A 13,617-nucleotide genomic window follows, 5' to 3' on the forward strand; every position below is an offset into this window, starting at 1 on the left:
GAAAGGTCAGGGCTCCTGGGATGGTTTAAGGGAGAGGTCTGGCCGGGGGGTCTTTATGATTAGGAGTAATTAGCCACTAGCCTAATATAAGGATCTCCACACTACAAAGTCTTGGATGGGGACGGGGGGCCACCTCTATTAAACAGACTGCTGTAGGGACACAGAGCTGGACCAGAGGAGCCCAGTTACAGAGGTGATTCTATTACCTTTTACCTTAGAAAGTAAAATGGAGACTAAAGATGATTACCTCAATTACATGGATATATCCTACTAGTCTAAAAGGATGGCCTGACTTCTTTCTGTCACTATGGTCATAGACTTCGGGCTTGAGTCAGGAGAAAGTTTAAATACAGGGATTGCGCTGGAGAGAGAGGAAAGAGAAGGGGAGAGCTGTTAGGAAGAAGGCACACCCCTCCTCCCTCCCCCCCACCCCACCCCAGGCAGGGGGCTGAGCAGGTGCTCTGGGGAACGTTTTCCCAGGCAACCCGCGGCGGGTCCTCAGCAAGCTCGGCAAGCTCAGCAAGCGGAGGATACCACGGAATACTCCATTCCTGCAGGCAGCCCTAGGAGGCTGGTCACTCTCCGGCCAGCCGGGAGCTCTGTCCACGTGGAGAGGAAAGGAGTCGGGTGGGTCTTGAGGGCCTCTGGGTCCTCCAGTCAGGCCTTCGTCGATCCCTCCCCACCCACCTCCAGGTCGTTGACCGACTCTCGCTAATAACCACCGCTAGACGTCCCCCAGCGAGGAGCCAGCCCCCCGCGGAGGAGCCTGCCCGCCTCGCAGCCGCCACAAAGACCCGGAGAAGTGGAATTTCACTTCGAAACTCCGTGCGGCGCGACGGGCAGCGCTGGGCATGCTCAGTAGGCGCGGCGCGTCTGGCTGCCGCTGGCGCTGCGCTGGCCCCGCGCGGAGGGCTCCAGGGCTGGCGCGGGAGTCCACCCCGCCTTCGCCGCCGCCGCTGCGGGCTTCCAGAAGGCCGCGCAGTAGCCGCCGCCGAGCGCCTCGCCCCTGCCCTGCTCCGCCTCCCTCCCAGCCACCGCCTCCTCCCCCTCCTCCCCCTCCTCTCTCCCTCTCTTCGGGAGGCGAAGCTGGTGGGGGCTTCTGCGGGCGCCACAGACCGCTCTGCAAACCCAGCCGGGACCCAGAATGAAACCCGGAGACCAGAGGACCCTCGGCGGTGGCTCTTTCTAATCACACTTTGCCTCGAGTGGGGTCGTGGCGGAGTTCCTCCTCCACCGCTCAATGCAAGCACTATGCGGACAGCAGTCGGCTTCCTTGCGCTGTGCCTGCTTCTTAATCTTCTCGCTGCAGGTAAGGGGTTGCGGGGCGTAGAGCTGGAGCTGTGGATGAGATGGGAAACTGCACATGCTTGACGACTCTAGGAAAAGCTTGCCTCGCCAAGAAAGCCGTAGAAAGCAGGACAGTACTGACAGGCAAGGGGCGAGGGAGTTGTGCACCTGTTGGAAGACTGAGGCTGAAAACTTCAGCTAAAATCAGCTCTTGATTTGTCCTTACCTGGTACGAATAATAGTGAACATTTTCAGTATGAACACGGGTTTCCTTCCCCTTCTTTTCCCTTCCATCTAGACTCCCTGATCCTGTTTCTAGGCTATGCACTTGACAGCCAATTTTTCAGGAGACAGACAAGACATCCTGCTGGATGTAACCTTTTCTACTGCAGCGGCTTCATCCAAAAGGTCCCTGGGTTTAGCGAGAGCTCACAGAGATGCATTGGTTGCAACCTGAAGGACCACATCTCCGCCCAAAAGATCGAAATACATGGTTCACGTTAATGATGCCGCTCCAGGCTCCTTTGGCCCCTGCTCTTGTCACTCGAATTTTCTAAGCCAATAAGAGGAAGGAAAGGTTTAAAATAGGACCCCCTCTTCTATTTCAGCATCATGGTCAGCGTCCGAGGGCACCAAACAAAAACCCAATCACAGTTTTAAGGCTGACAACCCCAGGGTAGGCACTGTCCCTGGGACAGATTTGGTGAGGACTAGCCAAGAGTGACAGTGAGACTGTGCCCCAATATATATTTGATATCAGAAGCAATATTAGATTTCGAATGGGAGCAAACCTTAGGGAGTACCTGGGGAATTTTATATGCAATGTCACTACAGATCCTGCTTTTTGGATACATGCAGCCTCTGTGCAATGCGAGGACTTGCTGGACTGAATCCTTTATCATTTTTACACACACATGTACCAAAATAGAATATGGCAGAGATTTTAGGCACCCTACTGCGACAGCAGTTGTCCGTGCAGTAGCCCTGTAGCAAGCAAAGACTAGATATTTTACCGGAATTTGCTTGTCACCCAGTCACACATATTCATTCATTCCTTCAGCTAACATTTATTGAGCATGTATTATGTCCCAGGGGTAATGAATAAAAATAATGGCTGCAAAATTACAATTCTTGTGGTCTCTTTTAAAAAGGAGTGGGTGAGTTCCTTTCCTATGTGTATGAGAGTGAAATATGGTACTTTCTTATTTCTAGCCCATGCCATTTTAATGGATTCTGAACCTCTTGAACAAGTCATGCACAGGAATATTAAGTCTATAATTAAGTATACATGTTAATTTTTATAATTATGATGTTTTATTGTGAAATTTTCAATAGTTCTTTGGCACCTTTTGAAAACTAGCAAATAGCTATGACTGGTCATTAAATTATTTGCAAACAGCTGAAATGCATCATTTTATTACCGTATATAGTTCTTTAAATGTTGAAACTTGGGATGAAAAAATACACATTGGGTTGAATTTTATTTACATTATTATGTTTAATGCTAACACTAAACATCCATTGCCAAAAAAAATTTTTTAAAGCCTCAATTCTTACAAGTTTAGGAATGATTTAGCTGATCTATCAAAAATGTCAGTGTAGTTATTTTTTAAAAACTAATGTATAAGAAATTCTAAAGATTCCATTTAATATATCTTGAGTAATTATAGCTGAAAAGTTATAAATAAACTTAAAACTAAGCAGGTGGAAAACATTTCTAAATTTATTGTAGCTGAACATTTGGAATGAGGAAAATAGAGGGCTTTTGTTCATCAAAGGAGAAACCTAGAAGTCTGTAGCCCTAGATTTTACCTGGAGCTCTGCCAAAGTGTGTATTACCAAAGACAAACCAATCCGTCTCTACTTTGACTTATTAATTTGAAAAAATATTCATCCAATTTGAAATTAATAAGGCAATGCATTGATGGGCTATCATTTTCAGATTTCAATTGCAAGATGCTATATGGAAATTAATTATATTCATATTTAATATCGTGCTTTTAATAGGTGTTTTTTCACAGCAGATTGCAAGCTTAATATTGTGGTTGTCTTGCCAGTTTCATTTTGAATGCATTTTAATTTTAAACAGCAATTTGTGGGTCACAAGCTGTCATCAGATTAAAATTCATCACAGTTATTTAATAACATTGTTAGGACTTTTCTTTGGAACTGAAACAAACACACACTTTTTGATCTAAGCTCCTGTAGATTTGGGTAATAAGAAAGTGAGTGCGTGGGAGGACAAAGATCAAGAAGTCATTGATTTTGCTACTTGTTGAATGTCTGAGTTTGTTTCTTTCCTCTCAGGTTAGAAGTGGGTTTCATAAAGAAGTGAAATGAATTCTATCTTTGTAGTCCTCTTTACTAAAAAGATAATTGATCCATTTTGGTTATGCTCAGGGTGCCAGCAACTACTTTACTTTGGTGGAACTGATGACATGTTAGAACCCTTTAGGGATGGAAGAAATTGGATGACAGGACGTAAGTGCTCTTCTCAGTTATGCTAGGAACTGTTGCCTTCCCTATGATTGTTCCCCTAATGATAGGATAGCAAATTGTTTTCAACTTGAGTGCCATCTCCAATTATTTGGCTGTGATTGCCTGAGACACTGTGCAAAATAATAAACAAACAAGCAAGCAAGTAAATAAATAAATAAATAAATAAATAAATAAATAAATAAATAAATAGTGACCAACCCTGACCAACGGGCTCGATAGGGAAAAGTACTGTGGTCTGTTTGTAATGTCTATGAGAACAAAAAGAGGAAGAGAGGTACAATATTGTGTAATTAACATCTCAAGGTAAAATAATCCTAATAAATTACTGCGCATAGAGCTGGTTCAATAACCTGGACTCAACTCTTTCCACGGCAGCTCATTTTCATAGATCTCCCTAACAAGGAAAGTTGTAGTTGTTGCCCATCCAACTGCTTACTATTCCAGTAAGAAAACTAAGTTCCAGTAAATGGTAGACAGTATTTATTTTTTTTTAAAGATTTTATTTATTTATTTGAGAGAGAGAGAATAAGAGACATAGAGCATGAGAGGGGGGAGGGTCAGAGGGAGAAGCAGACTCCCCGCCAAGCAGGGAGCCCGATGCGGGACTCGATCCCGGGACTCCAGGATCATGACCTGAGTCGAAGGCAGTCACTTAACCGACTGAGCCACCCAGGCGCCTGACAGTATTTACTTTAAATAGTAAAGAGCCAGTTAACAGCCTAGTCAGGATGAAAGCCAGTGTTTTCAGACCTGTGACTGAATACTGTATGAAATCGTATACTGGTTCTAATAGGAAAGACCACCATAGAGTTAGTGGTGTCAAATCCTTTTTACCTAGCTGTCCTCATTCTTTTTTTTTTTTTTTAAGATTTATTTATTTGAGAGAGAAGGGGGAGGGGAGTGGGGCAGAGGGAGAAAGAGAGAGAGAGAATCCCCAGCAGACTCCCCACTGAGTGCAGAGCCCCATGCAGGGCTTAATCCCATGATCTCGGGGTCATGGGATCATGGGGTCATGGCTTGAGCCAGAACCATGAGTCGGGTGCTTAACCCACTGAGCCACCCATGTGCCCCTAGCTGTCCTCATTCTTCATTCCTTCTTTGAACCAATGTAATAGGTAAACTGCAGTTGAAAAGACTACTTCAGGAATATCCAAGAAGGTGTGCCCCAATAATATTGATGGTACCCCAAGATCCACAGATAACTTCTTTCCTTCAGTGTTTTTTCTCTTTCTTTACCCAAAGAACTATATTCTGTTTCAGGCGATGATATCTATTAGGTAGTATTTTAGTTGCAAAGGAGTGAAGGTCTTGGAATATCTTAAAAATTCGCATGTAAAAGCTTTATTTTTTTCTGATGCATGGTTTGCTAAAACACACAGAACGTGATTTCAGTGCATTACTCTCTCCCTAAGCTCTGTAGAAGGTTTTTTCCAATTTTCACGTTGTTCTTCCCATTGAGCATTCTGGATGGCACAAAGACTGCCTTTGATGTGTCTTCTGCAGATGCACCTTCTCTGTCAGAGAAGTGCATAGTCAAGTTTTCTAGTCTTTGACAAAGAAAGATTCCTACGGTGAGACCAAGAGGATCAGGGAAGTCATTTGCAGGAGCACCACCCTCAAACGAAAGGGTAGACTGATAGGTAGGAAAATAATGTTATTCTTGAAGATTCTAAGATGTCTTCTCTCAGGAAACTCCAGAATCCATTTTTCCTGTTCAGAATCACTCAACGTAATCCTTACGCTAGCCCAGGTTCTACTGTATTCTCCTCCCCCATTATCTCTCTGATATCATCTCTCACTACTTTCTTCTTTTTTGTCTCTCTCCAACCGCTTTGGTCTCCTTGCTGTTCTAAAAAGATTCCAGGGACTTGCCCCCTTCATATGTTTTGCTTTTTTCTTTGCCTGAAACAGTCTTTCCCCAGTATCTCCATGGCTTAATCCCTTAATTTTAGGCCTTTACTCAAATATTACTTTCTCAGGGAGGCCCTCACTGACTATCCTATTTAATATTTCATCTTTTCCCCCCCAAAAACGTCAGTATCCCTTCCCTGCTTTACTTTTTTCCCAGAGGTTTTTCACCAACTTCCATATCATATATTTAACTTATTTGCTTTGTGTATTGTGGTTCCTCCATTCCCCATTGAAATGAAAGCTCCTTGAAGGCACAGATATTTGTCTGTTTTGTTTACTGCTGTATCTATTGCAGATCTTGCCCAGCCTAGCACCTGGGGCAATGCCGGGTATAAAAGCTACTAAAGATTTAAAAAGATATATTGAATAAATAGAAACAACACAGTGATATTTCTGGTCTCTCCCCTTTCGCATTTAATTTCTTCTTGGCACCCATGCAAGACACACTTAGTCAACTTAGCCACTTCTAGAATGGACTTCAACAGAGCTCATTTATCTAAAACTCAGGTTCCTCCCTAGGAGCTCACATGCCCAGGGAATATACTGTCTCAAACAGACTTTTCTACCATTGTGAACTTAAGGACAACATGGGACGGGCTTGCAAGAGACCAGAACTACAGATCAACTCAGTGGCAAAGTCCTTCAAATTGATTGCCAGATGCTGTACAGCTCAAATGCCTTGCTGGTTCATTATATTTTCAGTTCTTAGTGAAATGCCTTGTATATACAAGTAGGAATGGCGATAGTGATATAAAAGGATTCATACAGCTAATTTACAAGCAGGATTTAAAGCACTTGGACAAACCTATCTACTTCTTTGGCACGTAAGAGGCACACATATATGTATACTGAACATCACACACTCCTGTCACCTTGGATAGGACGTGTTCTGTTGGAGATCATACCCTGAGTGTGCCTTGTAAAAATTCTGGAATGCATTGTCCACATTTGGCCTTCTCTTTTTTGTTTCTCATCTATTTCTCTACCAACTCCAGTCCTCATCCTATCGTCCTACTTATGAGATGTTGAATCTAATTAAGATACCTTTTTCTTACCAGTGAATATTTACAGCATTTATCCAATTGATCTCTTTCTGAATTTTGAAAGTTCTCTTCACTGATTTCCATTGGATAACCTCTACTTCCTAGCTTCCTTCTTATCTCTCCAGCCATTCCTCAGTTTGTACTGTTAGGTCTTCTCTGAGTAGTATTTAAAGGTTAGTGCTTTCTAGAATTTATGTTCCCCCTTTTATTTCCCTCTCGGTACAATCTCCCTGGATGATTATATTCAGACCTCCATGTCAAAGATTCCTAAATCCGTATTTTAGTCTCAGATATTTCTTCTGAGCCCCAGTCACATAGTTATAATTACCTAGGAGTCACTGGATATCCCACGAGCATCTTACATTTGTCTGTTAGTACTCAGCATTCCCATCACAATTGCTCTTATTTCTATATTTCCTATCATTGTGAATAACACCAAGATCCCCCACAATCACACAAGCCTGAAACTGTTAACTCATCCTGGACCCCTCCTTTGCTGCTTTCATACATAAGGTCACTAAGTCTTCTCCACTCTCCGTGTTCACATCACTGCCTTGGGGTAGGTCCTTATTTCTCATATAGTATCTTACGTTATCCTCTTATCAAATCCATCCTTCATGAAAATGCCAGAGGTAAAACCCTAAAAAAAGCATATCTGATCATGTTCTTCCCTTGTGAAATTCTTTAATACAGCTATTTCCTTCTTTCTTAAAATAAAACCCAAACTCATTAGCAAGACAGAGTCTTCTACTCTCGGGTCTTTCCTAATTCCATTTCCTAGAACTGTACTTGTTGTCTCGTATGCCATCAATAAATGTTCAATGAATGAATAAATACATTCCAGATGTATTAGGCAAAATAAATTCTAATAAATTAAATTACACTGATGAAGAGATTACATCTCATCTTCATAACCGTAAAGAGTAGAATTGATTTTGCTACTGCTCTCAATCCAATTTACATGTATTGGTTACAAAGAAATCAAAATGGGACAGAAAAGCTTTCATTGAAACATAGTCTCTAGGATAAGTTTGTGCACCATGGGCATGACGATAGTTGTAGTGCAGTTGTGTATCGAACTCCACCTAGTTAGACATTGCTGTATGAGTTTCTAGTACTAGATGGATGGGAATAACATGAATGTCTTTATTTTTTTTTTAAGATTTTATTTGTTATTATTTATTTGACAGAGAGAGACACAGCGAGAGAGGGAACACAAGCAGGGGGAGTGGGAGAGGGAGAAGCAGGCTCCCCGCGGAGCAGGGAGCCCGATGCGGGACTCGATCCCAGGACCCTGGGATCATGACCTGAGCTGAAGGCAGTCGCTCAACCAACTGAGCCACCCAGGCGCCCCATGAATGTCTTTATTTTAGATAGGATACATAGCATGATAGTTGTGCACTAAGGAATAGACCCAGAACTCGGCCCTCTAATTACTGATTGGTTATCATCTCTGTCGGAATAACAAATGTGAGCCACTCACCCATTCAGAATCAGGTGGGAGTGTGAATAAGTGCGTTCAATATATGAAGACCCCCAATAATCCAGTCCTCCTTCCCTCCCCCAAACAAAAAACAAACCATCACAGCAAATTTGGGAGTATTTGGATGGTTATGTACATTTTCTTTCTCTCTTTTTATATGTAGACCAAGTGTTTATAGAACCATAAAGTTTTGGGATACCACACATTTTTTTTTTTTTTCTGATGGAAAAACACTACACCTAAAGGGAGACATGCTCACATCTGAAGAATGGAGACTAGTTTATGAATTATAAAAAGTCACTTTTTATGAGATGATGGGATCACACATCAAAACCCATTTACTACCATTAGTACTAATGATTACATGACTGTCATATTTTATGGTAAGTTTATTGTTAAATCTTTTAAAAGCTGTTTACCAAGTCAAATTCAAAAGGTAGAAAAAGCCATTTTTCCCTTTAAAAAGGGATTTTGAAAGATCCTACTTGGCCCATAAGTGCATTCTTCATTTTCAGAGCACTTACAAATGCTGACACACTCAGAGTTACACTGTTATTTCCCAGCATAAAGGATTTTAATAGCTTTGAAAAAATATTTAATGGTAAATTATTATTTTAAGATCAAATTTCCTAATTCCTTTTCCACAAATAACATCACCATAAAGTGTCTGTTATTGCGATGATATTTGCCACAGAATGACAATTAGTAAATTTGTATTGTGAACATTATTAACACTTTCCATTTAAATAATTTTTTACTTGTAAGGCTATTGAGACTTTCCTCATAATCAAATCTTCATTTGATTTCAATTTATTAAGATGCTGGTGTCCATTAAAACTGCAGCCACCTGGACCAAAAACAAAGCAAGAATAATTGTTTACATGATGCAGCAATCTAGATCAATATGTTTAATTGCACTGAAGTAAATGCCGAGTTCAGTGAGGACATGAATTATTTTTTTCCTAGTTCAGACCTGAAGCAGTGTCCATGTCCTGACTTAAATGTGCAGAATGGATTAAGGCAGCCCTAAGCTACTGCTCCTTGGAAAAGAGCACAAAATGAACACAGAGTAAGAGTGTCCACCGGCCCCTGGAGCAGCAGGTACGGAGCAAGACTCTGCTGCTCTTTCGCTATAGTAACCCTCCAACTCCTGATGGACCCTGGAGGGGAAATCAAACACTACGAGCAACTCCGATCACGGGGTTACTGGGAAGGATGCTCAAAACAAAGAGTGCCGAACACAATATGGTGAGTTAGTTTGAAAGGCCATCAATCCATTAATATGAAGGTGTGGTTTTAAGTTACAAGCAATTTACTTTCTTTGCCTTGTTGATTCAAGACAGTATTTTTATTCTCCCTGGAAGAAAATGAAATAGCTTAAGGAAAGAAGTTAAGAGAAAATTGAAATAAAGGGGAAAATGCCATATTTTTAGATAATCTTTAGCAGAATACCGTAGTAGTTAAGAGCATGGATATTGTGATCGGGCTTCAATCCACACGCGATCACTTTCCAGCTCTGTAACTTAGGGCAAGCTACTTAATCTTTCTAAGCCTTAATTTTCTCTTTTTATTTTTATTATTTTATTTTTTAAAAATTTCTTCTTTTTTAAAATGGAGGTTATATACTATACAACTGTAGAGTTGTGTATTAAACAGGACAATGTATGTAAATAGCACTCTTAGTAATTGCCATGTAAGTGCTAGGTATTATTTGATTGGGGTAGGAGAGGATGGGTGACAAATGGTTAACTGGTATCTGGGAGCACTTTCTACTCCGGATAAGAATAGCTGTTAATTGCGTGGTCCTTCGCCAGAAGATGTTCATTTTTCAAAGAAGTATGACAGAGCAGTGCCTTAGGCCAGTGATACTAATTTCAAATGATGAAGGAAAGGACTAAGAATGGAATGGAAGTGTTGACTTATGCACCTACCAAGTGCCCTCCAAATCCCTAAATGCAGGCAGAGGAGACCAGGGCCGGGATCTCTTCAAGTGGCCACTGGGGACTTCCTTCATCACCCTCCTCCTGCCCCAATATCCAGGCATTTACATCTCTGGAATATCATTACTATGGCAATATTTTAAGTTTTGTATTTTCTAAAGTTCATTTTGCTATGTTTTAACATAATTCTTAATCTGTGAGAATTATTCTTGAAACACTTACTTTTTTCTTTGTCTTGCTATTGGATCCCAGTTTTCAAGTCATCTGGAGAGCTCTACTATAAAAATGATGGAAATGGGGCACCTGGGTGGCTCAGTCGCTTAAGCATCGACTCTTGGTTTCGGCTCAGGTCATGATCTCAGGGTTGCAAGATGGAGCCCTTTGGACTCCTTGCTCAGCGGGAAGTCTGCTTGAGATTTTCTCTTCCTCTGCCTCTGCCCCTCTCCCCCCACTTAGGAGCACACTCTCTCTAAAACAAATAAATAAAATCTTTTTTAAAAATGATGGGAATAGTTTATAATCTCTATATTTATAAATAATAATATTTTAGCTGTTTGCATAACAATAACTGAAGTATAAAAGATTTTACAAATGCACTGCTTTATTACTCAGCGAGTGCATGTGGAACTCAATTCCCATGATTTCTGCAAAGGGTGGTATTTCTCAGCCACATGATCATTTTTCTCTACTTCTGCATTTCCCCAGAGGGCATATCTTGATGAAGTTCTTCTCTTAAAGACTGTGTAGAATTTAAGAGACAGTAGTACTCACACCTGTCGACCTCTCCTGCAAATAATCTTCAACTCAGTTCTTTAGGAACTGGGGGGCATCTGACTGCATCTGTCTGAACCGACATAAATCTCACTTCCTCAGGCAGAGTCTGAGTCCATTGGTCTCAAACCCATTCCTTCCGTATGACTTATGCTAGTCACATTGTCCCAAAGGCTACTGTCCTAATTGTAGGATGTTCCACTCTGTAACGTATATTTATCAATGAAAAATAACTCTATTAAAAATGGGCAGAAATCAAGAAACATGGAACTCACTCATTGTAATTTTGCCACCAGCACATGGCACCCAGTGGATTTTTCCTGAAATGACAGTCACTTCTGTGACTCCCGAATAGAGTTTGCCATTGCACAGCTTAACATTGGGTGGATAAGGTAAATAGGAAGAAGTAAGTAGTTACAGTGGGTTGGAAGTGGGAGTAGGAACTACATTTCCAAATGGAATATTTGAAGAAATGTGAAGGAGTGTTTATATCAAAGAATATGCAGAAAAAGTTTACAAGATGCCTTAATTAAAATCATTCCTTATTCTTGTACAGTTCAGATCCTCTCCTACATAGAGAAGAATAGAGCCAGCTCTATGAAAATAGACTAATTACTTTCGTATTTAAAAAAAAAATTTTATTATAGATATACTAGACACATCACTGGCCAAACATGTGAAACATTTAAATAGTCTTAGAGAATGACACAGCACCTCCTCATGGGATTATGTTTTCACATCCTAGAAACCAGTGCACAGAATAGATTTTAGGAAAACCATTCCTGGAAGGAGGTGTTCCTTCAATGACAAGCTCGTCCAAGTCTTCTGGGGGTGGAGGGCCATAATGGTTTACAATTTTTATAAATTCAATCATTATCTTGTAGAAACTCTCATTTCTCTCTCTCTCTTTTTTTTTTTTTTTACTCTATGATATAATTGCTCATTTGAAGATGAACCTTTTTTTGGTCAAATTGGTTGTTTGTTGTCAGGATACAAGACAAAACAAATGTGTGTACCTAAAAATATATACATACATACATATATGTATATTGTTAGAATGTAACTAAGACATACAAACTGAATTTTATAAAACTGGCGTTATAGATAGAGCCATAATGGACTCTTTCTAACACTGGTGTAATTTTCTATTAAAAGACTGGTAGGATTGATCATATGTTCTAAATGGGAGGTTATACTAACAGACCTCGGTCGTCTCATGTCGGGAAGACTGCGGTATTCATTGGGAAGATTCAGGGTGGTTACTGTGGGTCCTTATAGCTGGAGATGAGTATTGTGGTGACGTATTGTGTTAACATTACCAGTGGAATTACAGAACAACTACAAGAGTAGTTTTAATATTTTAATATTGGCCTCCTTACATCCAAAGATATTGTTTCTGGAAATCCCTGCCCCTGTAAGTTCCCAAAGGGTCTTTTATTGTACTTGGTCTATTGATCTAATTGATTAGACCCAGAGAGAAGTAGTTGTCAGTCATAGTACACATTGGACATTTGGAAAGAACAGTGGTGAGAGCTGAATGACACCCTTAATGTCTGGAAACAAAACTCGAACAAAGTGAAAAACAGCCTTTTGAGTCTTTCTGATACATGAATGTTTATGCTATCTATGTAATTTCGTCCTTTTTTGGAAAAATTCTAAACCATAATAAAACATTATAAACTGGAACTTGCCTATAGTCTGGACATTTATTGTCTTAAATTTAAAAGGAAGGTAAAAAAAAAATCACAAATTTCAGAGGATACAAAGTAATAAATTACAAAGGGTCACTATCTCCCTCTCGTATAACATGTAAGTTGTGCTCTGTAAGGAAGGGTTTTGAAGATGCAACAAGAGCTTTGATGAAAGGATATATGGAGGAAAGCAAATTTAATTAAAGGGAACTGGATGCTAATAGCAATCTTAGCTGTCTTACATGAAGCAAAAACATAACATCATTTCATTACATCAGAAGAAACTGGAAAAGTGAGTATAACTATAAAGCTTTAGGTGTAACTTTTTAAATTTTACTTATGGAAAATCAGTGTACTTGTTTATTGTGCTTATGGAAAAATGTATCTCTCTAGAAAAAACCAGCATCATGCAAACTCTAATTGAATTGGAGCTTCTCTTTTCTTGAGGCACAGGCCTTGTAATCTAGTTGTAGATCTACAAGAACCACTTTCATTCTCTGATGAGAAACTGAGGCTCAGCTCCGAGGAGACTTGCTCAAGTTCATATAGATGGTGATGGTGGGGGGCGTCTTGCACTAGAATCTAGGTCCCTTACCTCCCAGTCCACTGCTTTTTTTTTTTTTTTTTAAAGATTTTATTTATTTATTTGTGAGAGAGAGAATGAGAGAGAACACATGAGAGGGAGGAGGGTCAGAGGAAGAAGCAGACTCCCCGCCGAGCAGGGAGCCCGATGTGGGACTCGATCCCGGGACTCCAGGATCATGACCTGAGCCGAAGGCAGTTGCTTAACCAACTGAGCCACCCAGGCGCCCAATGAAACCTTGTTTATTTATTATTTTTTTTATAAAGATTTTATTTATTATTTGACAGAGAGAGAGAGCATATGAGAGGGGTTAGGGTCAGAGGAAGAAGCAGACTCCCCGCCGAGCAGGGAGCCCCATGCGGGACTCGATCCAGGGACTCCAGGATCATGACCTGAGCCGAAGGCAGTC

The 13,617-nt window shown here is 40.7% G+C and overlaps 1 protein-coding gene across 1 annotated transcript in view; it reads left to right on the forward strand.

Moving 5' to 3' along the window:
* Positions 1–572: 572 nt before the first annotated feature.
* PTPRR (protein tyrosine phosphatase receptor type R) overlaps positions 573–13,617 on the forward strand; it is a 240,307-nt gene continuing 227,262 nt past the window's right edge. The window contains exon 1 of the mRNA XM_045872961.3: positions 573–1,309. Coding sequence (XP_045728917.2) covers positions 1,252–1,309 — 58 coding nt within the window. The 5' untranslated portion in view covers positions 573–1,251. The remainder of the gene's footprint in view (positions 1,310–13,617) is intronic.

This window comes from Mirounga angustirostris, unplaced genomic scaffold (genome assembly GCF_029215605.1).
Source record: "Mirounga angustirostris isolate CCGP_5_RB_7025 unplaced genomic scaffold, mMirAng1.0.hap1 SCAF_5, whole genome shotgun sequence".
Lineage (NCBI taxonomy): Eukaryota > Metazoa > Chordata > Mammalia > Carnivora > Phocidae > Mirounga > Mirounga angustirostris.